Source organism: Enhydra lutris, unplaced genomic scaffold (genome assembly GCF_002288905.1).
Source record: "Enhydra lutris kenyoni isolate GAN:26980312 unplaced genomic scaffold, ASM228890v2 scaffoldscaffold12, whole genome shotgun sequence".
NCBI classification, from domain to species: Eukaryota; Metazoa; Chordata; class Mammalia; order Carnivora; family Mustelidae; genus Enhydra; species Enhydra lutris.
In genome coordinates this window covers 18,442,337-18,470,262 of record NW_019154096.1, presented here as the reverse complement: position 1 = coordinate 18,470,262, position 27,926 = coordinate 18,442,337, and the positions used below count along the sequence as shown (strand labels likewise).

General features: G+C 40.0%; 1 protein-coding gene across 2 annotated transcripts in view; it reads right to left on the bottom strand.

Moving 5' to 3' along the window:
* The window catches only part of LOC111145077 (receptor accessory protein 3), a 95,192-nt gene that overhangs the window by 15,802 nt on the left and 51,464 nt on the right, over window positions 1-27,926 (bottom strand). For both annotated transcript variants that reach the window (XM_022499699.1, XM_022499700.1), the window contains exons 3-5: window positions 11,453-11,529; window positions 8,986-9,106; window positions 8,694-8,807 (exon numbers count right to left, since the gene is read on the bottom strand). In XM_022499699.1, the coding sequence (XP_022355407.1) occupies window positions 8,694-8,807; window positions 8,986-9,106; window positions 11,453-11,529 (312 nt within the window). The remainder of the gene's footprint in view (window positions 1-8,693; window positions 8,808-8,985; window positions 9,107-11,452; window positions 11,530-27,926) is intronic.

Genomic DNA, 27,926 nt, shown 5'->3' with positions numbered 1-27,926 from the left:
GGGGTTTGCTTCAGGCTGATTAAAGGTGAACAGTGACCAACCCTGAGGTATCTGGATTTTAAAAGAGCTCTTGAGTAACCAACCCTATAGCCCCAGGTATTAATAATAAGCTCAAGGCTTCAAGGAAGGCCAAGTACTATAGGGAAAAGCAAAAGGGGGCTGTGTACACTCTTTGAGGATTCCCAACATTTTCAACAGCCAGTACCGCCTCAAAGAATCGGGTTTTCCACTGTGTATTTTCTTATGAGCCCAGAATAGAATGAATGTGGGAAGAGAGAATTAATGCAGTATTGTGAACTTCAAAAACATTACATAAATCCTAAGTCTGTAACCACTTTAAAGTGACCAATGTGACCACTTTAAAGAAGTGTAATTATAAAATAATCATGCTTAAAGGCAGACCTATTCCCTCCAATTTTTATATCTTCAGCACAAAAAGCCCATTAACCAAGAAATTATGTTTAAAATAAAATGTTAAGTGGAAACCTTCCCCTTGACCTCAGAATTCTAAATCATATCCACAATACAGCTGCAAGTATGTAGTACGGCTTAAGCAGACAGGGAAAATATGCAAAAATGAAAACAGTATGATATTGAGGCAGATGGGATGGGTGATTTTATTCTTTTTCTCAGTAATTTTTTCAATATTACAAAATTAGAATTATAGATAGATAGTATAGTGAAGTTTTTGTTTGTTTTTTAAGATTTAAATACTGTTTATTATAAACTGGATGGGATCCTGATTTCTTTTCATTTCCTCCAATGCCTGGCTAGAAGACAACTCTCCAAATGAACATTTTCTATTTTTACAGTGATGTTTTAACTGTAATGTTAACTGTAAGAATTTCTGATCTATTTCCTGCTCATTTCCCTTGTAACCAATCCCTTACTCCTATGATCAAAAGAAACATTGTTTCTCTATTTTGAGGGCACAAGTGGGGGCATTATAGTTACTTGTCAGTAACAATGCTAAAATGTATGGAGGTTTTGTTTAAATTGATACTATTTTATTTATTTTCTTCCTATTTGGTTTAAATAACATTAAGCCAAAAGTATAAAAAAATGCAGAAAGGTTCTAGTTTGAACAGGAAAAGGCATGTGGAAACGGCACTTTTGGTCATTAGTCAATAAGGAGGAAGGGAGTTCCCATCTACCAGGTAAGTTGATATCCCAGATTTTAGATCCCATTCTCCATGGAATTATATGTACGCTGCTTATGCTAAAATTGATCCTAAAAAAGCAACAGAAAGATTATGATGAGAACACAAAAATCAAAGTAATTAAGAACTATTTTGCAGGATATTTTACATTAAGACTGATCCTCACTAGCAGGAGTGTCCTAAAACCTTCAGGTGACTCAAAGTTCTCAGGGTTTGAATTTGGATAGGCCCAGAACATCCATTTAAAATGTTCCATTTAAAACGGGAACACTAGGGGCGCCTGGGTGGTTCAGTGGGTTAAAGCCTCTGCCTTTGGCTCAGGTCATGATCCCAGGTTCCTGGGATGGATTCCGCATCGGGCTCTCTGCTCAGCAGGGAGCTTGCTTCCCCCCCCACCCCCCCCCCCCCCCCCTGCCCCCCTGCCTACTTGTGATCTCTGTCAAATAAATAAATAAAATCTTTTAAAAAAAATAAAATAAAACGAGAACACTAGGGACACCTGGGTGGCTCAGTCATTAAGTTGCTGCCTTCAGCTCAGGTCATGATCTCAGGGTCCTGGGATTGGGCCTGCATGGGGCTCTCTCTCAGTGGGAAGCCTGCTTCTCCCTCTCCTACTCCCCCTGCTTGTGTTCCGTCTCTTGCTGTGTCTCTCTCTGTCAAATAAATAAATAAAATCCTTAAAAAAAAAAAAGAAATAAAATGGAAACACTTGTAGGAGCTGACTGGGTCGGCCCTTGGGTTCAGCACATTCGTGCTCTAGGAAGGATTCTTCAGCTGAGAAAAGGGACTTTGTATGTAGGACTAATTCTAACTCTGTTACTCTCGAAGAATTCTGCCTTTGTTTAAATACTTCATTTCCTGGTGAAACACTATGTTAAAATTATTATATTTTGTGTTAAATAAGGGGAATTTACCATGCTTATCAGCATCTTAGGACAAAACTTTCAACTGGGGCTCCTGGGTGGCTCTGAAGGCTCTGCCTTCGGTTCGGGTCATGATCTAAGGGTCCTGGGACTGAGCCCCAGGAGGAGCTCCCTGCTCAGGGGCAGTCTGCTTCTCCCTCTCCTCCCTGCTTGTGCTCTCTTGCTATCTTTGTCTCTCTCTCTCTCTCAAATACATAAAATCTTTAAAAACAAAAAAACTTCCAACCTATTCTCTTCATATTTTAAAGTAAGAATTCAAAAACAGGGGTGCCTAGGTGGCTCAGTCTGTTAAGCCTCCAACTGCTGATTTTTGCTCAGGTCATGATCTCAGGGTTCTGGGATTTGGAGCCCCCAAGTCGGGCTCTGTGCTCAGTGGGGAGTCTACTTGAGAATTCCCTACCCCATCCCCCTTACCTGCTCTTTCTCTCTCTCTTAAATAAAAATAAATAAATCTTTAAAAAAAAAAGTAATTTAAAAACATAATCAGTGGTCTTTGTAATCTTACAGTCTCCTACAGAATAATTCTTTTTTTTTTTTTTAAGATTTTATTTATTTATTTGACAGAGATCACAAGTAGGCAGAGAAGCAGGCAGAGAGAGAGGAGGATGCAGGCTCCCTGCCGAGCAGAGAGCCCGATGTGGGGCTCGATCTCATGATCCTGGGATCATGACCTGAGCCGAAGGCAGATGCTTTAACCCACTGAGCCACCCAAGCGCCCCACCTACAGAATAATTCTTACTACACTGTTCAATAATGAATAGCTATTAAGCTTTATTTCTTGTTGCTCTTTGACATATTACATTAAAATGCAGATAAGGTTAGTTCCAAGTTTTTAGGGACATCTCCTTTTCCCCTAAGGACATTTGACAATCTGATTAAGTCTAGAATGGAACTGACTGCATTTGTATTAGGTGAGTAATATATTTTAATGCCTTTTTTAAAAAAAGATTTTATTTATTTATTCGACAGGGAGAGAGATCACAAGTAGGCAGAGAGGCAGGCGGTGGGGGCGGGGTGCAGCAGGCTCCCTGTTGAGCAGAGAGCCCAATGCGGGGCTCGATCCCAGGACCCTGAGATCATGACCTGAGCCGAAGGCAGAGGCTTTAACCCACTGAGCCACCCAGGTGCCCCTGACTCATACTTTTAGATCAAGCTTTCTCAGTCTCAGCATTATTGCTGTTTTGGGCTGGAAAATTGTTTGCTGTGGATCACAGGATATTTACGCAGCATTCCTGACTTCTACCCTCCAGATACAAATAGCAGCACCCGTCACTGTCAGCTGTGACAACCCAAAATGTCTCCAGACGTTGCCAAATGTTCTTCTGGGGGCAAAATCCCCTCCCACTGAGGACCAACCACTGTTTCAAAGGTCTAAGAGGTTTTAGAAGTCAGGTTTCACCTCTTTGATTTATAGGTGAGAAAATTAATACTTAGATCAGTGCAGACGGTCTGCCCAGAATCTCATGACTAATTAAATTAGGGTAGAATCGGGCTAGAAAATGCAGATAACTAGACTATTAGTAAATTAAATATTCATTATAACATTCTGCTTCCCTAGATTGTAGGGAAAATAGTGTGACCTTTCTTTCTGTTGTCAGGACAAATGCTATTTTTTTTTTTTAAATGGATGATACAAAGCAGCTAAATATCCTCAAATCCTCTTACAAACAGAAAGCCTTTAAAGCAGACAGCAAGATGTCAGGAGTATGACCTAATCAGCATCATTTATAGTTTATTAGATTTTAGCAATTTTACCTGTAAGACTCTAATTTCTGTGATAATTGATTTTTTTAAAACAATATCTGCTAAAGAATTCACCAAGAAAAGGCTGCCAGAGAAAATTCAGAGACGGTTAATATAACTAACAGTATTTTTCTTCTTCTGTCCTTTATCCGTGTTGCTCATCTGTAAAAAGCCACCTGCATTTCTCATGTGAAAGCTATGGAATGTTGAACGTCCTCAGCAAAGTCCTTGAAGGTCCTTCATATGTGTGTGCTTTGCTCAGCCAAAATAAACTTGTACACTGACCTTGCGAACAGATGCCTGGTAATGAGGTCATAGAACTGAGTAACATTTTCAGAAAATTGCTTTACAGTGTCATAAATGTTCTGATTAGATTCCTATTTTCATCTTTAACATGCTCAGGTGGTTCAACCTGGGAACCCTAGGTAGGGCAATTACCCATCTTTAAAGGTCACACCAAGAGTCCAATCATTTTTAGCCTGAAAGATATTTTTAACCAACTATAGGTTGTAAAAATCTTAAATTAATTCTCAAGGCTTACTATTGGCTTTCTTGAAGTTTCTCCTTAAACTTGACCTATTTCCTATTTCAGTTTCAATTTACTCTTTAGTCTGAAATGTCTGGTTCAGTGATTTCTTCCATCATCGTGCCTTTCTTTGACATCTCCAGAGATGAAACTAATTTCACTTACATGAAAATAGGCACAGTCCAACTTGAGGCAAACAGTTTTAACATAATGCTACATTCAGCATTTTTAATGACTATTTCTAATGAATAAAAACCAGGATGGCTGAAGCCAACATTCATTGTGTTCATGCTGGGATGGAGACAGCTACCTCACGCACAGGGATCTTGATAACAAAAGAACAGCCACATCACAAACAAGAAGGGAAAGTTCCAAAATGAATTCAAATTATGGGACATGTGTCTGATCTGCAGTGGTAACTCAGATTATTCTTATGTTCTCTATTTCCTGCCTTTGAAGTGGGGAGGTGGTTTTATGATGCTAAATACATAGATAAAAACAAACAATGAATCACAAAGAAGAAATGCTTGTATAGCCTTTCTGAAGGAAAGCATTTCTGTGAGCTAATGCTTATTTTAATAATGGGAGGGCAGGGGGAAAGCTCTTAGCCACTGCAGATGAGATAAAATTTTCAGTCAGTGAAAACAGACCCTCAGCGAGACAGCAGCCTGTGAGAGGAGGGACTGTGTCTGTCTTGCCCACGGCTGTACGCCCGGCACCTGCTGTATAGCAGGCACTGAACAAACCCATGTTGAACAAATACACAGGATGCCAAACACTGATCACAGCAAAGGATAAAATACAAATAAAATACAAATAAACGAGGAGACAATGAGGAGAAGATAATAAAGTGGGGATTTCTGATTCCCCACATAGAGGCTTTGGAAGTTATAACCATAAGTCCAAGTAAAATAAATACCCCATGAAATGGTCACAGTATGTAGAAAGGTGTCTCACAGAGTTGCAGGACTAGAAATGATACTTAGATATTAAAGAGAGGAGGAAAAATGGGATTTCTATGTTTTTCTGTTTCCCAGAACAATGTTCTAAAAAGTCCGTATTTTCTAAGCAGTGTTTCAAGTTGCAATTTAATTTTTAGTTGCTATGCCATAGAATCATATTAATGATGCTTTTAAATATGTAAAATTCAGAAAGCATCTTCTTGGGGGGGGGTTTAAGACCTGTACCAGTTGACCCTTGAACAATGTGGGGGTTACGGGCATCAACTCACTTGGCAGTAAAAAAATCTGTGTCTAAGTTTTGACTCCCTTGAGATTTAACTAATAGTCTACTGGTGACTGTAAGTCACACTGACAACAGTTGATTAACATGTACTTTGTAGGTTATATGTATTATATACTGTCCTTTTACAATAAAGTAAGCTAGAGAAAAAATGTTACTGAGAAAATCTTATTAAGGAAGAGAAAATACATATACACAGTACTATACTGTATTTACTGAAGAAAATTGGTATATAATTGGATCCAACAAGTTGATAGCCTTGGTTGTTCAAGGGTCAATGGCGCTTCATTTGTGAAGTCGAATAAAGTTAAATTTTATAACAAAAGCAATAGGCTTTCTTGTTCTCCTGTCCATCTTCTTGCTGGCACCATTTAAAACCCTCTACTTTCCTGTCTGGCAGGTGAGGGTTTTCTTTCTCTTCCACCTCCTCTCCTTCCCCCACCTTTCTGATAGAGTAAAATCACAGCTGTTCAATCTACAGTCTATATTCTCATGATTATGACGTGCACGCTGTTTGCTGCTGGGCCGAGTCATATTCCATTATTATATTTCCTTTCCTATATAACTTTCTCTTCCAGAGCTAACAATATCCCATCTTTAAGTATTCATTTGATTAGTCGTCCTATGCCCTAGGTCTTAACATTGCCTCTAGCGCATTTTTCATGGTATCTAGTGTGTCTTCTGGTTGACTGGTTGGAGCATGTGCTGACCGGTTAAGTATCATTCCTGCAGGGGATTAAACCTATTAGATACTCTTCTCCCTGTACTTTTCCCTGAGACCCCTGTCCTGGCATCCTGAACCCATCACATCCCATCTTGGCCTGCTGTACTCTGGACTCGCACATTCTGCATGTTCATCCTGGAAAGGAGTCCTGTCACCTTCCTTCTGTGTTGGACTCCCTGTCTCCTAGATCCTGTGGGTTTCCTTTTCCATGGATTAGTCCCTAATTTTGGCAGAGCACAGTACCCTGACAAAGAACACACACGAAGTCAATTTTGTGACTTTGCATGCCTCAAAAACAAAAAAAGATTTATTTTCCAGGCTCACACATGACTGAGAGCTTGACTGTTATAGAATTTAAGGGTGAAAATCATTATGGTATCATGGATGGTATTACTCTTCAGTCTTCAAGCTTTCATTGTCACTATTTAGAAATTTAATTGCCATTCTGATTCTCGATCATCTGAATGTGACATACTTTTTATCTTTGGAATCCTTAAAATTTTTTTCATTCTTTCTGATGTTTTGGAATATTCCAGTGACCTTGCTCCCAGTCGGTCTTTTTTTTTCATACATTGTGCTAGGTACTCTGTGGGCCTTTTCTATCTAGAAGTTCATGTCCTTCAGTTTTGGGAAGTATTACTGTATTATTTCTTTGATAACCGCATCTGTGATCACTTGTAGAATTCCTAATTGTTGCATATTAGATCTCTTGGATGCTCTTTTTCAGTACATGTGGAAATCAAGCATGTATTTCCATTAAGCAAGAAATAAAAACAAATGAACTTTTAAAATGGAAAACAGTCCTTCAATAAGATGAAAATTTTACTATTTCAGTATCTGTTTATATCTATACTAATAAAAGAAAAAGCTTTTAAAAGCGAGGTAATGGGCAAACTGTACTTTACCACAGTGCTGACAGTTAATAATCGTTAATAGTACAGTTGTCTTATATAGCTAGGGCCGCAGAGTTAGTAAGTTTCTACTTAATTCTTTTTTTTTTTTTTTTTTGTCAGAGAGAGAGGGAGAGAGAGCAAGCACAGGCAGAGAGAATGGCAGGCAGAGGCAGAGGGAGAAGCAGGCTCCCCGCCAAGCAAGGAGCCCGATGTGGGACTCGATCCCAGGACGCTGGGATCATGACCTGAGCCGAGGGCAGCTGCTTAACCAACTGAGCCACCCAGGCGTCCCTCTACTTAATTCTTAATACAACATTTCTGGGTATATAATTTGAGTATAATTTTGATTTCTTTTTTTGATCATATTAATTGTACTTGAGCTAAAGATCACTCTGAAAAATTAAGGATCATTCTGAAAACCCCACTGAACATTCGACATCCCCTCACCATTGTTATTATATAGAATCACCACTTAATTAGAATATTTATTCCCACAGCATTGGTATTTTGGTTCAAGATAACCGAGTTGAAAAAGCCTAACTCAAAAGCTGGACTATTACTTAATCTCAATTTAACTTAATAGCAACAAACCCAAATTTTCACCGGAGAGAGAGGGAGAGAAGATATTCGTGTTCAGTGGAATCCTACTATATTTTGGCAAGCACTATGCTTTTGTATATGCTCTCACAGATAGGTATGTTACCCCCATTTTATACATGAAGCAACCAGTGAACACAGAGGTAAGTAAATCACCAACAGTTATTTAGAAAGTCACACTCAGCATTTTCTGGATCTGAAGCCCATTTTCTTTCCATATACTACACACCAAAATCAATTATGCTACGGTATTTAAAATAAATCACATAAAAAACTACATGCAAGGAAATCCAAACGCCATAATGCGAGCTTTCACAGAAGGCGCACATTTGATCACTTCACTTGCGAAACATGACACATGACATTAGTAACTAGCTGAGTAAAATCTCAAGTTTTAAGAACAGAATTTTTCATGCCTTATTTTGAATAATCAGTTACCTCAAATTGGTTGAAGTAGGGGTGCAGGAGTAAGCCAAAAATCCTATCAAGATATTGCCATCGAGGGGGGGGAGAGAGACAGACAGAAAGAGGGGGACACCAGAGACAGGGAAAGAAAGAATTATCTTTACTAGAGGTGATTTACTCAACCTTACTTTAAGGTTATAAAGCAGGAAAATTGTGACAAAATGACATCTTTAGGTATGCCTTTCTATATTAACTAGCTCTCATTTTGTGATCAATTAAGACTTCCAAAATACTGAGTAGTTATAAAAAACATGCATTAAAGTGTTTTTTAAATTATCCACTTGTTCTTTCCTGCATTACAAAAATAAGCAGAAAGCAAAATTCTGCCAAAATTTTATAATGATCTGGAATAAAGAGCCACCCGACTTTGTCCATTGGCTTTAATGTGACACTGGATAAAACATGTAACTAAACAGTTACCTTCACGGCTGCAGTGACAGCAGCAGTGGCTGCGAAAGCCAACCCTTGTCGCCCGAAGTTGACCACAGTCTCATAGCCCCGCTCCTTGGCTTGTACAATATAGTCATCGATCTCCTGGGGAGAAACAAACAGACTCACAGATAGAAACTTGGTGTGACAATAGTGTCAAGAAGCCAAAAACGAGGACCTTCCCCCGCCCATGAAATGACAGTTTCACTTGTTTTATAGCATAAACCATGCCATGATGTACATTTCTAACAAACGATTTGTAGAAATAATTTATATATCTTACCCTTTCCTTGGAAGACAGAAGTGGATGAAGGAATTTTCTATATATTAAACTTGCTCCTTTGGTATAGGGAGAGAGCAGCCACACAACAAAGGCAATCTTAAGCTCATAGTACAGGGGGAACCTAACAAGAAAAAATTTGAAAACAACTGCTGGTGAAACTAAACTACAAGGAGGAAATCACGTATGCACCCACTCACGAACGCACACAAGATTTTAAGAAAGTTCAATCACTGAGTTAAGTCTTCACATGTAAAAGTGAGCAATTAATGAAAGAACTATATTTGAATTGACTTAATTTCATTAACTATAAATGAGTTTTAACCAAAGAGGGTTAGATTCTCCTGCAGAGAACCAGCAACTTCTAGTACAAGATTCTTCTGTTGAAGAGACCATAGGCAAGATGCCAACGGACTGTAGTGGTCCAGAGGGAACATTAATAGCATCTACCCAGGGTGGTGAGGGGCACACCCAACCCTTCCACAGGTCGGCACCTGACATCTCTCTGCGCACCAGGACTCAGTTTTACATGCTCCAAGGGCACAAAGTTACGCCATGAACACATCTCCTTCTCTTTCTCAGAAGCCCCTGAGAACTTCCCTTCCAATCTCATTTGGCTGGAACTGCAACGCTGGGCAGACAATCCTTCCCTTATAAGGGGAATGGAATTCCCATGTGGTAGACTGGGAATTAGTGTTATCCACCAACGCATGCCCCTTTCCATGTGACTTTGCAGTGCTCTCTCTCCCTGTAGGCTGAGTGTACTTCCTCCAGCAATGACTGCGGGCGTAGGCACGTGACTTGCTTTGGCCAACTTCACATCAGTCTGACATATCACATGCAAAACCTTCAAATGCCCCTTGACTTCCTCACCCTGGCATCCCCCAACCTCTTGCTTTGAATTTTTGCTGTCTGCCATGAGAACAGCTGCTTCTTCAGCCTCGGTCCTCAAACAAGAAGACACTTAAAACTGAGCTGAGCCCAGCAACGCTGCAGCCAACCTTCTGCCCTTAAATGACTTGAACAAGAAATACGTGTTTGTTTTTCTAACTCACTGTGGTTAAAAGGGTTGTCAATTGCCACAGCAAAAGTGAACTAATATACTGTAGGGGACTAGCATCCTTGGGCCAGGAACTATTAAGATATGTGACATCTGAACAAATCTGGGCTCTCCTGACAAGGCAGAGGGGTACAGGGCAGTAAGAAATGACTGCTGTGTAGTCAACAAAGGGTCTTTGCCTGGTGCAATTACAGAGGAGTTTCCGGACTTCCACTGTTTCTGGCAAACTTTTTCTACATCACTCGCTTTACACTAATGTATACATGCTACATCTGCAATTAGGAAAAAAATGAGGTCTTGAAAAAGAGAACCTCAAAACTTAAGAGACCTAGCATGGTTTGAAATTGTTCTGCCCCTTAAAACCAAATAAAAACCCTCCCCCCAAACTCTACCCAAACACCAAACAGGTAAATGAATGAGCTTTGGGATAGAGGAAGAACTACTTAGGTTTCAAATCAGAAGAGAAAGATGGGTGCAGACACAGAAAAGTTCATGAATGAGGGCAACTTGTTAAGAACATTTAAGCCCGGTGACTTCTCTATTTTTTTCTAGCAATTCAACGTGATCTAATGTGCTATGAGAGTATGATGAGAAGAGCAAAGCCAGGAAGACAGTTTAAGGAGAGAAGAGCAAATGTTTGAAACAGAGGCAGGAGGGCATGGAGGTAGTGAGTAAAGGGAATGGGGAGGTTCAAACCGATACCTATATGGGCACCTGACTGCTGCTCTGGGGGGCTGCCTTTGGGAGCCCAGGTAAAGACATAAAGTATTAGCTTTAAAGATTTTAAAAAGGAGGACCTCTTCAAGTGATGATAAGGTTTAGACAGAAATATACCAGTGAAATATGGCACAAGGAGATTCAAGTGGTTCCACTTGGTATTACTTCTTGGTAAAATGTTAAATCCTTGAGGATATAAACATGCTTTAATTTTGTCTCAGCTATTTGGAACAGAGCAGCCAAGGAGCTGGTGGTGAGTGGGTGTCCACGTGGATGCTGACGTCATCCGGTCTGAATGTTTGTAGTTGGGAGTTTTAAGGATGGGGAGGGAGTGCTAGAACCAGATGCTGTGGGCTTCAAAGGGGGAGTCATTTAGGAAGTGATAAAGAAAAATAGCCTGAAGTCATCATGTGGAAAAAGGATAATGACAACCAAGTTTTTCTATTCCAAGATACTGGGACCTGTGTGGGATGTGGCAAAGAGCAACCCATGGGGAGAAGAATGAGCTGCCCTTATCATGGGTGGGGGGGCTGTAAGGAAAGTAATGTTCTTACACAGAAGCCAGATGAAAATGAAACGCTGGATAATTAGGGAACTTCATCCAATTCACTTGGTTACCAGCAAGAGTAGGTAAGAACTTGGGACACCTGATAAGGAGTCTATAGTCTGGCCCTTTTCAGTGCTAGAACTTACCAAGCAACTGTTTGATCTGCTACTGTTTCAATCACAGTATACAGAGCAAACACAATCCAGTACATCATCCATCGGACCTGGAAATAATAAAAATTCTTATGAAATAACAGACTAAGATTATCTGCAACTCTCAGTAATTACATATGTATTCTTAGATACACAGCAGGCTGGATCAAATGCAGAAGGTGATGGTTTAATTCTCAACAGGTTTATGTCTGTGTTCCTCATATCCTTACATCAACAGTCTTGGGATAGAAGACGAGAATCGAAGAATAACAAACCTCTAGTCCTGACACAATATAATGTAGGAATTTGAAAGAATCAGAACAATAGGTTAATTTTTCTTAAGTGGAGCAAAGTTCTTTAAAAGATCTTATTCTTATCCATATGCTTCTTCATGATGATGATTAGCTATTTATTATATAGTAACAACATAATACGATATGATCACATTTTAATCTTTATTAGTCTTTTACAGTTTGCATTCCTTAATTCTCAAAATATAGAAACTGTTGAGGAACCAAAGAACGATCCTGGGTTTGTTAAATTCATAAAGCTAGTGACCCAGTTTGAAAGTCAGTTAGTTATTCTTTTCCCCCGAAGCTCCTTGTGCACCTGTAAACTCTCACACATTATTTCCTTCTTCTATCAACACCACAATGGTCACTGCAATAGAGTGAATATTTGCGTCCTTCCCCTCCAATTTGTATGCTGAAATCCTAACCCTAAATGTGTATTAGGAGGTGGGACCTTTGAGAGGTGATAGGTCACGAGGGTGGAGCTTATCTCATAAATGGAGTTAGTGTTCTTCTAAAAGGGCCTCCAGGGGGTGCCTGCGTGGCTCAGTGGGTTAAAAGCCTCTGCCTTTGGCTCAGGTCATGATCCCAGGCTCCTGGGATCCAGCCCCGCATCGCATCGGGCTCTCTGCTCAGCAGGGAGCCTGCTTCCCCCCCTCTCTCTGCCTGCCTCTCTGCCTACTTGTGATCTCTGTCTGTCAAATAAATAAAATAAAAAATCTTTAAAAAACATAAAAAAAAAAAAAAAGAAATAAAAGGGCCTCCAAAGAGATCTCTCTTCCCTTCCACCAAATACAGAGAAAATGGCCTTCTATGAACCAAGAAGTGGGTCTCACCAGACACCAGACTTGCCTTGATCTTAGACTTCTAGCCTCCAGAACAGTGAGAAATAAATTTCTGTTGTTTATAAGCCACCCAGTCTATGGTACTTTTGTTACAGAGTCTGAATGGACTGAGACGGTAGTTCAGGACATTTCTACCTCCTGCCTGGAATATAGCATCCTAACCGGTCCCTGAGACTCCAGTGTCTCTCTGTATCAATCCTTTCATAGAATGCTACCAGATTAATTTTTCTTGAACTCACTTCAACTACACTTTTCTAATTACCTGAGCACGGAGACTCTCTTATCACAGGCTGGATTTTCATTAAGGATTACAATCTCTGATCTTTTGCTCAATATTATAATAATGGCTAATACACGAAACCATGCCAACCATGGGCTAGGGATTGTACTGAGTGTATCACATATTAAATCATTCACTCTCCACAACAATACACAAGGAAGGAAACATAATTATTTCCACTATAGATAAGGAAACAGTGACAGAGAGGTAAAATGACTTGTTCAAGGTCACTTAGCCAGAATTTGAATCCATTCTGCCTGACCCCGGATTTGGTGCTATTAATTATACTATGTAGAGAAAGAATATGTGAGGATTTGCTAAATGTGAGCTCCAAGAATAACTGCTACTTCCTTTGTTTCTTATCCCAATGGGATGACAAAAAAAAAAAAAAATTAGGTCTCTATAAATACCTAGAAAATTGACCTAACTATTTAGTTTTCCTATAGAAGCTTGTTTGGGTATTCCATAGACAATAGAAACTATAATTCAAGTGGCTTTTATGCTTTCCTCTTTACATGGACAATTCAATTAAAAACAGCCATGAATAACTTTTGAAGCAATGTATCATGAAATAGAAATAATACCAATTTGCTATAATTTATAGACTCCTGAAAGCTTAAAAAAGTTGCCCAAAGCAAAGAATAGAGTATATTATCTATATGAGAAATATAAGGCAACTGATTTACAATGATCATCTCAAATTTAAAAAGAACAGAACAGCCCAAATGTACTCTTTAGTAAGTTTTTTTTACTTTTCATGAGTTCTCATAAATCGCTCACTGCTGCCAATTCCAAACTTTTGTCCAAATATGGGGATTTTCTTCCAGGACTCACATCCTATGTGTATTTTTTCCCACCCCTCCCTTTTTAAAGGAAAGTGATACTCTTCCACGAGTTCATTCACCCAGCCTTCCAGCTCCAAACACGAACTCAGCACTTTTCCCTCTCGACTGTATCCAGAGGGTTAGCTTTCAATCCGACTGACTAAAGCCTCTCCCAAGAAAGAAATGAAGAAGAGACTGCAAGCAGATAATGAGCTTTTCCACAGTTAGGAGGGATCTTAGAAGTGACACAACCCTAAAGGGGAGACAGTCTGAGAGACAGTCACAGAGAGAAGCACTCCCACTGGGCCTCGCATTCCACCCACGGTGGGACTCTGGAGGAGATGCCAAGAATCCCGAGAGCTTCCTGGGCAGAGCTTGAAAACAAATAATACAGGAGACTTACTATCTTTTTTTTTTTTTTAAAGATTTTATTTATTTATTTGACAGACAGATCACAAGTAGGCAAAAGAGGCAGGGGGGGGGGGGAGAGCAGGCACCCTGCTGAGCAGAGAGCCCAATGCGGGGCTCGATCCCAGAACCCTGAGACCATGACCTGAGCCGAAGGCAGAGGCTTAACCCACTGAGCCACCCAGGCGCCCCAGACTCTTATTACCTTGAGGCCAAAATAAATAACGTGCACAAGGCCAGTGAGCTAAGAGATGGCTGGAGGAGGCACAGGCTTCCCTGACGTGAACACGACAGCTTCTCAGTGAACAGGGGGCGGCCTTCAGAACCCTCTTGTCAGTCCCTGTCCCTCTCCTTGTACTCAACACAGGGATTTCAGTGTGACTATCATCTTTCTCAGGAAGGTGGAGGTTTAAATTTGGTTGTCTGTCTCATAGAAAATTCAGGAAACTTTCAGAAAGGTAAAATTATTTAAGTCAGTACTTGTTACTTTTCATTATTTCACTATTTCCCACCACCGTTACAGTTGTGAATTTCCAAATGGATAACAACTTCACAAGTAGTGTCACTTACTGGTTAGCAGAGTAGAGGAGAGGTAATGGAGACTGTACACAGAGTGACTGGTGATATCCTGAATGACTAGTTTTCCAGGGAATGAGCAGCTACATGTCCAACAGATTTCAAGGGCTTATTCAGTTTCCATATGAAGTTACTAAATTAATTTTAAACCTCACAAAATAAAAGTGCTTTAAAGAATGTAATGTTTACCTCTTTATTATTTTTTTAAAGGATTTTATTTATTTATTTGACACAGAGAGAGAAAGAGAGAGCACAAGCAGGGATGGGGAAAAGGGAGATGCAAACTCCTCACTGAGAAGGTAGCCTAGTGCTGGACTCGATCCCAAGACCCTGGGGTCATGACCTGAGCCAAAGGCAGATGCTTAACCAACTGAGCCACTCAGGTGCCCCATGTTTATCTCTTTAAAAACTCCCACGTATTTATTTAGGTTGTGAGAGTATTTAGTAAAGTCAAAAATTTAAAAAGGAGAAAAAGAAGGCGGCCATGCTATTGCCATTTTATTATTTTATTTTTTTTAAAAGATTTTTATTATTTATTTGAAAGAGAGAGAGCACAAGCCAGGAGAAAGGCAGAGAGAGAAGCAGGCTCCTCACTGAGCAGGAAGCCTGATGCAGGGCCGATCCCAGGACCCTGAGATTACGACGTGTGCCGAAAGCAGACGCTTAACGACTAAGCCACCGGGTACCCCACTGCCATTTTAATTAATACACAACCGACTATCCAACTAAGAGGGTATTCCTGGACATTTTCCTGGAGTACTGACAACAATTTTATATGAGCAAAACTCCACTATATAGGAATTTGTCTTTAATGAATAAATTCCTTCATAATCTCTTAAATTTAAGGATTTTTTTGGTTGTCTTTACCAGAAAAATGGACCTTAAATTATAACAGGCAGGCGATAATAATTAGATGAATGTAATGAGTATGCGTTATTTGTGGGAGCGGCCACAAAGAAAGTTAACCTTGAAAAGATATTGCTTTCTTTTTTCTATTAATGGATTTGGTTGGGATTTTATACCAAATGATTACTCAGCAAAGCTTTTATTAAAACTATACCTCAAGGCCACACAGCCTAGTGCTTAAGGTTTTGCTCCAAAGAAATAACAAGAAAGAAGTCAAGGTTAAAAGGCGAAAAAAGGGGCGCCTGGGTAGCTCAGTTGTTGAGTGTCTGCCTTCAACTCAGGTCATGATCCCAGGGTCCTGGGATCGAGCCCTGCATTGGGCTCCCTGCTCAGCGGGAAGCCTGCTTTTCCCTCTCCCACTACCCCTGCTTGTGTTCCCTCTCTCGCTGTCAAATAAATAAATAAAATCTAAAAAAAAAAAGGGAGGGGGGAGACCAAGTCACAAAACTATAGAAGTATAATTAAAATGTGTGAAGATTAAAGATAAAATATTCTTTAGGTCAAAAGAAAACATCAATAACAAAAATGCAAAAATAAAACCAAAAATTGGTAGGAAAATAATCACACTGATAATCTGTGAATGTATATAACCGAATATAATCACCTTTAAAATGTTACACAAATATAAGTTAGTAACTTAACTGGTAACCTTAATAAATTACAACCTCCTTTTAAATTGCGGGGGTGGGGTGCGGGGGGGCGGAGAGGAGAGGATACTGGCATCAACTTCATTTGTTAAAAATTTATGTTCTTGGGCAAAAAATTGTGTTCTTAGGGAAGTGGAAACAAATAGTATATAGTATCTTTCTGGTTCAGAAACAATTAGCAAAATCAGCAAACCACTGTCTGGATATCTCCATACAAACAATGAGTAATGAGAAAGCTGTACCTAACTCTTTCTTAAAAAAGTCTCTCTTTGGTCCCAGGGAACTGAACTATCCAACAAGGTGAAGCTTATACCAATAAGCACTAAGATGGGCATACACCCCCTACTTTGCTAAATCTTTCCTATCAAACATAATTTAGACAATTCTTAAGGACTCAAGGAGCATCATTACATATAACACTCACCGATACAATGACAGCACTTTATGTTATGAGAATAGAAACATGAACAGGATAGCTTCTGTCCTCAAGGATTTAACATTTTACTGGGGAAAAATGAGTAAAAAACTGTGATTTAAAAAAAAAAATGTTCTGCTGTTTTTACTACATTAGGTGTCCTAGCTTCCAGTGTGAGTCAAGAGCATAAGAATCTGAGAAAGCTTACTAAAGGAACTATTTATAAAGTTGTGAGCAAGGTTCAGGAAACCCAATGAAAGGATACGGGTGCACCCTGGAGTTAGCAACAGAAGGAGCTGGCATTACCCCTAGATGTGAAGGGAGGGGGGAGGGCAGGGAAAAGTTTCCTGGAATCTGGAGAGGGCAGATGTAGGGGAGAGCTGTAGCCTCAGGCAGACAGTCACAGTCAACCCGTGGTGGCAGGGGAGGAAGGGAGGACGCTGGAGGACAGCCCTCTGACCTCATGCTCATCCTGCCTTCTGATCTTCTGCAGAAGCCTCTCATGGGCCAAACCCAAAGGGAAGCCAGAGGTGATGCAGGCCTTATGAATCAGCCTCCCGGGCCATAAGCAAAGTGGAGAAATGTGGAGGAAAATTCCATTGGAATGGCCAATGAAAGGTCCAAGCACTACCTTGCCTGCCATCTCTTTGATCCACCCAGAATGGAAGTCTTTTCTCACCACTTCCACAGATCCCTCCCCAGCCCCGATGACCACGATCCCCTGTCTGCATGATTCCAACAGCATCCTAACCAATCACTCTGCTTTCCTGGGTCAATTCTGCATACAGCAGTCTGAGGCTCTCCTTAAAACGGAAGCCAAATCACATCATTCCTCCGCTCAAACTCCTCTTAGGGCTCCATCAGAATTCTTACCACGGCCGAGACGACCGTGTAGACCCGGCACCCACTGCCTCTCTGGCCTCACCTGCTCCTTGTTGCCCTGTTCTGCTCATAACCTTGGCCCTTTTACTGCCCCTTGTGTGCACAGATATACTCCTGCCTCAGGACCTCTGTACATGCTTTCCTTGTTTATTTATTTACTTATTTTTTGGTCTGAAATGCTCTTCCCCCAGTCATCCATACGGACCACTTTCTCACTTGCTTCGGGTCTCTGCTCGAATATTTACCCAAGAGGTTTTTGAAAATATCAATGTCCTCTTAGCTCCCTTATCCTGACTCATTTTTCTCTTTAGAAACATACCACATATCTAGCAAACGTTTAACTTTAAAAAATTTTTTTTGGCCTTTCCTTACTAGAATGTAAACGCCTAGAGGAGAAAGACTTTTATTTTGTTCACTGCTGAATTCCCTGTGCCTGGCCTTGACCGTTGAGTTGCTGAATGAATATGGGCTGTGCACAGCTCAGCGAGCTCCTTTCTTTAAGGACTGCAAAAGGCCAGACACTCAAGAGGAGATGTAGCAGGACGGGTGAGCATCAACCAGCCCTTTAAGAGATTTGGTTTTAAAAGGGGGGAAAAAAGAGGGGGAATAAAAAAATAGCATGAAGCAAAAAGAAAACAGGTTTACACTCTCAAGGGTTGAAAATTCTACCACCAAAATAAGAAGATCCAAATGAAGAGAAAGCAGGGATACTTAATGGAACAAGATCCCACATAAGAAAGACAAGAATTAGATTATGAAGAAGAGTGGGCTTGAGAAAGCAGGAGAGAGGCATGCTCCTCTGGGATGGAAGAAAAGACCGGCTGTGTTGGGAACAAGGCCAGAGCCAGGGACCTCGATCTTTACTCCAGAGGAGGAGGGCAGGTCATCCTTTCAGGCTGGGTATGAGTGGGAAGGAGGGTGGGTTGGAGGACAGTAGTAAAGGTTTAGACAAGCTGTTCATCTGGATAAGAAAAGCAGCATCCTAGGGAGATGTTATATAGATTATGGCCTCAGCTGCTCTGGAGGTTAGATCCAGGAGGCTGCCCGTGGTCCAGATTGAGGACAGTGAAACAAGAGAGAGATGGGAGGTGACAGGTTGCTCTCTGTCAAGCAGCCCAACAGCAGAAGGGTGGCTGTGGAGCACCCCCCTTTGTACGTAGGTGGGGCCATGTGTCCAGTTCTCCCCAGCAGAATGGGAGGTGAGGCTTTTGAGAAGTGGGTATATCTCCCCCACAGGCTCTTCCTCCTTCCTGTGGCCTGGGAAGGCAGGGAGCAGGGTAATCCTGGAAGCCATGTACTGAAGGTGGGTAGAGTCCCAGTTCTTGAAGGATGGCATGAGGAGAATTTGTTGCCAAAATGAACACCTAACCTGGACAGTTATATTTGAGAGAGAAATACATTTCTATATTGCTTCAGCTGTTGCATTTTTATTAGACACTATAATTATAGTAGCTTTGCCTACCCTAACATGAAAGGTTACGCTAGGGCAAGGCTGTGGTAGCAAAGGTTCCAGAATGAGGGAAGAAGCATCAGTCCCAGTGCCACCAGCTGCCACGTGTGGCATGGCTGATGTCCTCATTGGTGGTGAAGGTGATACCACCACAGTGATCTGAAAATGGAGAAGAAGACTACCAAGTTAAGAAACTCTGGTTAAGACCCCTTCGGGGGACTCTCAGCAGATTTTGGAAGATAGGAAGCATTGATGTTCTCATGCAGCAGATTGGGGAATGGCCAGAGAAATGCTATTTTAAACTATTTTTGTGATCTCTTGGCAAATGTGGTTCTATCTCTGTGAATGTGTTCATTCTTATCTGCACTCAAAGTCTGTATGGCTTCTTTGGCAATCCCCTTCTATTTTCCTGAGGCCAATAAATCAGATAAGTGAGCTAGTTAGAAAGATGCATAAAGTTTTAAAGTGGGTATAGTCTGAGTGGGAGGCCAAGATATCCAAAGTATAAAGTACATAGAAGTCAGTGGGAATACTACTTGAAAAATGTTATTTGATGCTCGCTTTGCTTTGTCTTGTTTCCCAAGAATATACCTGATGCCTCCTATGGTACCCGGAACAAAAGACATTCTCAAAGATATTTATTAAAAGAATTTAACTTATATACAAGACGGTAATTTCCATTCTTCCTAATTATTTAATAATAAACCTCTTTTGAAAGTGGTCACAATGAACTGTCAATTATATTTAAATCTTGGAACGCAGGGCACTTGGGTGGCTCAGTTGTTATGCGTCTGCCTTTGGCACAGGTCATAATCTCAGGGTCCTGGGATTGAGTCCCGCATCAGGCACTCTGCTTGGTGAGCCTGCTTCTCCCTCTTCCTGCTGTTCCCCCTCCTGTGCTCTCTCTCTCTCTGTCAAATAAGTCAATAAAATCTTTAAAAAAGAAAAAATAAATAAATCTTGGAATGCTTTAGGTACTATATTTTTGTGACTAGAGAAATATGAATATTTTAATTTAAAATACAACATTTATAAGTAAAAGATTCCTCAAATGGAATCTTAAAATCATTTAAATATCAAAAGGAATTTATATTCCAAGAAAATATACTTTTATAATTAAGCAAGTTCTTTTGGAGATTATGGACTCATCTGTGATACGAAACCATAGGATCTAAAATTACATTTTAGTTTCTATAGTGCATGGATCAGATTAGCTTATTTATCAAGCCAGCACCTGCTTTATTATTACTCAAAATCCATAAGGCTTTTACAAAGCCTTAGCATTTCAGAAACCCAGACAGTCATGTGATGGTGTTCTTAGCTTTACTTTCTCAAAGGAATTAGAGGATATTTTAAGCCTGAGTGAATACTGTAAAATGAATATACCCATAGGCTAAATTTACTATCAAAAGACCATGCTCCATTTAATAGGTATGCATTTACCTACCCTTGGTTGCAAAAGAAAAGTAGGCCTCATTTCATGATCTTTTAACATTTTTACGAAAACAAGTTTTTATGATTTATACCCTTAGACAATGAAATTGATTGAAATCCTCAAACAAATAAAGCAAACAAAAAGTGAAGCAACCGTGAAACCATCCTTCTGATTCCATCACAGAAATTGAGAGCAATGCACAGGCCCCAAATATACAGGGGAATATCATGTTCTCGTGGAAGGAGGTATGTTGCTATAGATTTATGAGTCATGGTAAGAGCAGTAATGCCATGTTAATTAAAAAATATTGGGGTGTCTGGGTGGGTCAGTCAGTTAAGCCCAGCTCAGGTCTTGATGTCAGGGTCATGAGTTCAAGCCCTGTGTAGGGCTCATGCTGGGTGTGGTGCCTACTGAAAGAAAAAATTTCTTTCTTTTTTTTTAAGATTTTATTTACTTATTTGACAGAGACAGAGACAGAGAGAGAGAGCACAAGCAGGGAGAGTAGAAGAGGGAGAAGCAAGGCTCCCTGCTGAGTAGGGAGTCCGATGTAGGACTCAATACCAGGACCCAGAGAACCCAGAGACCCGAAGGCAGTTACTTAACCAACTGAGCCACCCAGGTGCCCCCAATTTTTTTTCTTAAATTGTATCTTCATAACTTATTCTGTGCTAGGACCAGTGTGATATTAAAACGACAGTGATATTAACAGTAACATATGTTAAATGATCTCAGTGTATAATTACACTTGCATGATAAAAAGAAAAATTATGTGATATATTAATTTGATAGATATTACTCAGGGCCTTTTAGAAACAAAGCCCTTCTACATGAAATAGGCATAAACCTGATGTCAAGGTATTCCTACCACCAAGAAGCTTTCGTAGGAGGGATTAGTAAAAGAGGACATAAAAGAATAAGGTTTGGTGAAAACCAACAGAATGTTTGCCCATCATGTAACTACTAATGTTTTATTAAATAGTATGTATTATTTATTTGCCTTGCAGGAATGAAGTTTCTTCACTTCCAAAGGAAAGCCTTCCCTAATTAACTCCCGCCCCTCTAAAGGTCATGTATAATCTCTGTGCACCATCCTTTCTTAGCAATGGTTTATATAACACCTACCCCTGCTGCTTATTCTATAACAACCAACAGGGAAAGAAACCATCCTGTCCACTATCATGTTGCCAGCACCTAGCACCCTGGATCAGGTAAAGCAAGAGCAGAGGAAGATCTTTCCTTAATAGTTTCTTAATTTGGGGGGCTCAGTCTGTTAAGGGGCTGCCTTCAGCTCAGGCCATGATCCCAGGGTCCTCGGATCAAGCCCTGCATCAGGCTCCCTGCTCAACCAGGAGCCTGTTTCCTGAGCACGCCCCTGCCACCACCCCTCTCCTGCACACACACTCTTGCTCTGCCTTAAATAAATAATAGAAATTTAGTTTCTTAATTCTAAGGTCTGGATTGATGCAAGACTCAAACAAGTAACAAACAAGTAACTCCGGACTGCAAACAGCAGTTCATAACATACAAAATAGTCTAGTCTGTCAAAGTTGTTCTCAGACTTATCAGAGAATAAATAATTTTCCAACATTTCATAATTCCAGATTCTTTGAATTATAAAGCAATTAATGCTGGTCTTTAAGAAAAAATGAAAAATTACATATGCCTAGTGATTTCAATTATAACTACACTAAGTAAATCCAGATCATAAAATGCTAAAATATGCTTCACAGGAAAAAAATTTTTTTTTGCTGAGTCTAAAAAGAAATAAACACTGCTGAATCTCAGACCACCCAAAGAGAACTTTATTTTCTGACCATTATTATTCACTCAAGTCAATTCACCCAAAACATTCATTCTACACCACATTTCAGAGACAACAGAGACCTTCTAATATAGAATTCTTTAGCAATAGTATAGAGTTGAAAAGATTTCTCCTGTTTCATTAACATTATGCAATAATTTGGTTACTTCATAATGATTTTTCCCCACTAAAAACAAAAAGGAACAAAATGTGAGAAATCAATAGAAAAACTCCCTCTTTATCCAACCCAGATGGCTCAGTTATGGGATTTTTCCCACAGCTGTGCCAAGTTAGAAGCATGCTTGAAAATAAGCTAGTTGAAGTTCAATCCAAAGTGAATAGACACCATGGCTGAAAAGAGTTCTTTTTTTAAAAAAGGGACATGTGTTTGGGGTGAATACATGAGGCTAGAATTGATTTGGGCTTCCTCAACTTTGGGATACTTCTTCCCCCACTGCTCCATTTAAGAATATCTTAACTTTGTACAGCTCCCTCAAACTCAGATGTCTGGGGGTTATACTCTCAGATGGTGAAAAGCTGCTGCAACACGGCTTACCTGCAGATCCCAGGCATCACTGCCAAAGACCTCACGGATTAATTAGCCTGTAGGTATAAAGGACTGTAACTAGAAATGAAGCCTCTGTCACCCTACTTCCTTGGTCTTCCCCAGTGACTGTGCATCACAGAAGCCCCATGTATCTCATCCCTAACCTCAGCAGTCTGAGGAACTTGAGAGAAGGCTAAAGTGCAAACATATTTAAAAACTAGGTGATAATTAACTTAAAAGGGAGTGTTGGAAAGAAGATGTGAAAAGCAGGATCTGCTGATGGGAACTGTTCCCGGGAGCAGAATTCAGGAAAGAATGACCTCTTCATCCAAAATAACTCTCTCCACCTATACTGGTTGAGAATTCACAGTTCCCTTTTTTATACTGTGTAAGGTACTATTGATTTATTTGGGATAATAAATATTTGTGAGAAAAACAGTTCCCTTATAAAAGAACCACACAGAATTTCCTGGGAGGGGCCCAGGGAGAGCGAGAGAATCTCAAGCAGATACCCTGCTGAGTAAAGAGCCTGATAGGGGCTCAGATCCCACCAGGCTGAGATTGTGACCTGAGCCGAAACCGAGAGTCAGACGCTCAACCGACAGAGCCACCCAGCTGCCCCTTAAATGTGCTTTTAACACTAAATTGTCACTCTACCTAAAAACAAATAAATGAATAAAAAATAAATGGTGGGGGGGGGTGCCTGGGTGGCTCAGTGGGTTAAAGCCTCTGCCTTCGGCTCAGGTCATGATCCCGGGGTCCTAGGATTGAGTCCCACATCGGGCTCTCTGCTTGGCAGGGAGCCTGCTTCCCTTCCTCTCTGCCTTCTTGTGATCTCTGTCAAATAAATAAATAAAATCTTAAAAAAAACAAAACAAAACTACCTTCTTCTTTCCCTAAGTGCTCCCAAAGTCTTGGCCCATCATGTTTCCCATGTAAAGTATTCTACGGACTGGCATGGAGGTACCATCATTCCATCTACCTTCACACATGCAATCCCATCTTGCTATTTCCACAAATGAACTAACTGAGCTACTCCAGGATATACTCCTTTGTCCAGGTGACAGGCAAGACTGCGAGGGACACAGAACATGAAAAATGTTATTCTTTAGCTAAAATACACTCTTTTATAGGCAACTTGTAGTTTTATATTCTGGGCTCAACAGCATACTTTGAACCTACAATAATCATTCAAACAGTAAGAACCAGCCTTTAAGCCACATGGGATAACACAGTGTTCTTGAGAAGCAAAGACTGGTAGGAAAAAACTCCAGGAAGAATAAGTCTCTGTCGTGACTGAAAATGAATCTGGGATATCAAATTACTTCCCTTCAAAAAGCATGTGCAATCAACCTCACCTAGAGAACTGAAGTTCGCATTTGGGTGAGTGGAGAGGGAAGAGTGACAGGTCACAGGACACTTGGGGGTAAGAAAGGGCTGGCTGAGTGCCAGGGTGCAGGACAGCCTGAAGGCCCTGGGTAAACACAGTCTGAGGAACAAAGAGGCAGGAGTAAGGTGCAGAAAGGTGAATGATTCCAGAGGGAAACTTTACTGATGGAGGAAATTCTGTGTATGGCCAGCCTCACAACACCGGAACTAGGAGAAAGTCTAACTGAATATCTTTACCCCCATAATTGTATCATAAGATTAATTGTGTTAAAGCATTATTTTTCTACAAGACGTTCCAAGTTGTTAATTAGCCCATTTACTTTCAGATGTTTCTAAAACAAACTATTTGCTATTTGAGGTCCATCTGCATACATAAACTTATATTTAAAAAGTACAATGTGGCAAAATGATTCACTTTTCACAATAACATAAGATACCTCTTAATTATTTTCACCTTGGCTGCAGATAAAAATTACTTGGGGATTAAAAAAACACATTTAGGGGCTCCTGGGTGGCTCAGTCAGTTGAGTGTCTGACTCTTACTCTCTGCTCACGTCTTGATCCCAGGGTCACGAGCTCACACCCTGTATTGGGCTCCACACTGGGCATGGAGCCTACTTAAAATAGTAATAAAAAAAAAAAAAGATATAGGGACGCCTGGGTGGCTCAGTTGGTTAAGCGGCTGCCTTCGGCTCAGGTCATGATCCCAGCATCCTGGGATCGAGTCCCACATCGGGCTCCTTGCTCAGCGGGGAGCTTGCTTCTCCCTCTGCCTCTGCCTACCACTCTGTCTGCCTGTGCTCATGCTCGCTCTCTCTCTCTCTAATAAATAAATGAAATCTTTAAAAAAAAAAAAAGATATAACATGACAAAACTAAAGTGTTAGATCTTCATTTAAAAGAGGCCTATTGGGGGACGCCTGGGTGGCTCAGTTGGTTGGACGACTGCCTTCGGCTCAGGTCATGATCCTGGAGTCCCGGGATCGAGTCTCGCATCGGGCTCCTGGCTACGTGGGGAGTCTGCTTCTCTCTCTGACCTTCTCCTCGCTCATGCTCTCTCTCACTGTCTCTCTCTCAAATAAATAAATAAAAAATCCAAAAAAAAAAAAAAAGAGGCCTATTGGAAGCCTTCGAAAATTAATACAATATTTAAAAATAAAACTACTCAACTCCATCGACTTTTGTGACTTTTCAAGATCTGTTGAAGATTTTTTGCCCCCATTTTACCTGCCGAATTTGGAACTGTGGTTTAAAAACAAAGGAGTCAGTCTATATTTAATCTGATAGCCAAGACACACCTGTCAGAATGGCTAATATCAACAACACAAGAAACAAATGTTGGTGAGGACATAGGCAAAGAGAAACCCTCTTGCACTGTAGGTGAGAATGCAAACTGGTACAACCACTCTGGAAACCCTATGGAGATTCCTCAGAAAGTTAAAAATAGAACTACCCTGGGATCCAGCAATTGCACTACTAGGTATTTATCCACAGAATACAGAAACACTAAGTCTAGAGGATACATGTACCTTGATGTTTACAGCAACATTATCTACAACAGCTAAATTATGGAAACAGTCCAAGTGTCTATCAATTGATGAATGGATAAAGATCTGGTATATACATATAGAACAGAGTATTACTCAGCCATCAAAAAGAATGACACCTTGCCATTTGCAATGACATGGATGGAGCAAGACAGTATTATGCTACGTGAAATAAGTCAGTCAAAGACAAACACCATATACCTTCACTCATATGTGGAATTCAAGAAATAAAACAAATGAGCAAGGGGAAAAAAAAAAGAGAGAGAGGCAAACCAAGAAACAGACTCTGAGAGAACAAACTGAGGGTTGCTGGAGGGATGGTGGGTGGCGGGATGGGTGATATAGGTGATGGGGATAAAGGAAGGCACTTGCGATGAGCACTGAGTGTTGTATGTAAGATTTGAATCACTATATTGTACACCTGAAACTACTACTACAGTGCATATTAACTGGAATTTAAATAATTTTTTAAAAAATAAAAGATGCCTATTGGAAATCTTTTTAAGTTAATACAATACTTTAAAACAAAACTACTCAACTCAATATACTTTTGTGACTTTTCAAGACCTTTTGAAGACTGTTTTCTCATTTGACCTGGAGTTTGGATATGTGGTTTAAAAAAAGAATCAGTATATTCTGATAGCCAAGAGACAGACAAAATTTCATATATTTGTATAATATAATTTTTTGGGTAATTTTTCAAAAGAATTTCATCTTTTTACATTTCTATTATATTTCTGAATATCTGTCATGAGCTTTTTTTATTTTTTAAAGATTTATATGTTTATTTGAGAGAGAGAGACAGAGAGACAGAGAGTAAGCTATCTCCCCACAGTGATGGTGGTGGCAGTCAAGTGTTTTGGTTGCTGTAGCCTTTCTGATTTTCAGCTGTTCCATCACTGGGGACTGGGGTGGAGGTGGCTAGGCCTTCCTCCAATTTACTCCTTAACAACATTTCCTTTAATGGAAACAACTGTTTCTGTCCCTATTTTCAAAAATCTATTTCCATTGGCACCACAATTGGTCAAATTCTTAGATAATAGCAAAAGCCCAAGTTAGCCTATTAGGTTTAAATGTTCCTATGAGAATTTTTTTTTTCTTTGTGTCTGTTTTCCAAAGCATTTGCATTGGAAGCTAGAAAAGGACCAGATAGCTGTGCTTGGCCAGCTATATCTTAGTGTGAAAACTGGAGGCATGCTTTTGTTGACTTCATAAAGGTCAAGAAGTACTGTAATTCACATTCTAAAATTTTAGAAGGAACTGTGCTAGACATTCACTTAACACACCCCCCGATTATATAACTTTACTTAAATTTAACACTTGTTTTCTAAAGTGGGTTCATTGTAATGGCCATGAGATGATTATGAAGAAATTGGTTTTTAGAAAATGGAAGGAAGTGTATAAGTCACTTAATTATAACAGCATCAATTACTTTAGCAGTGAAAATACATACTGGTATGTAGTTAACACATAATAAGTAAACGTGGCATATCAAAAATCAGGTTTATAACTCTAAGTAGATTTATTTCATTAAAGGATAATGAACTGTCCCAAGTGATTTTATTTAACTGTCCTAAGTGAAAATTGTGATTTTTATTTATCAGCACTTGATTTACAAACCAAATAACCCAAGACAAGATGGACACGCATGTATTCACTGTATATCAATTAAAATTAACTTTTAAAATGATTGTCAGAGATCTAAAAAATGATATCTATTACTACTTTTAACCTGTCTTCTATGTAGACACATTTTAAAAGCCAATGTTAATGATAAAATAAGTCTTATTTGATATCGCAGTATATTTCAACCAGAAATATGCCACTCACAAAGTCAATTTGGGAATCTGGGTAAAGATGATAAACTGAATATACACATTTAATTGTATCCTTAACACAAATCTCATTAAAACAACAGTAAAAGTGATTTTTTAAAAGATACTGAGTCCAGAAATCATAGACGAGAAGACAAGGTTGAAATTTTTGGAGCTAGGAAGGAAGCGGATGAGTAGCAACAGACTTAGGAGGCCTGAAAAAACTGAATATTAAGCTGAGAGTGGGAAAAATTGAGAAGCAATCCAACTTGACACTGCAGAGCTCCAGGAAGGCCCAAGAAATGGTGACATAATTCTTGGCTACTAGGGCAAAAGACAGGAAGAATGGCTGTTAAGTCTGCCTAAGGAGCAGGCAGGCCCCCAGATGCCCTCCCACTCTAGTGGTTTGGTGA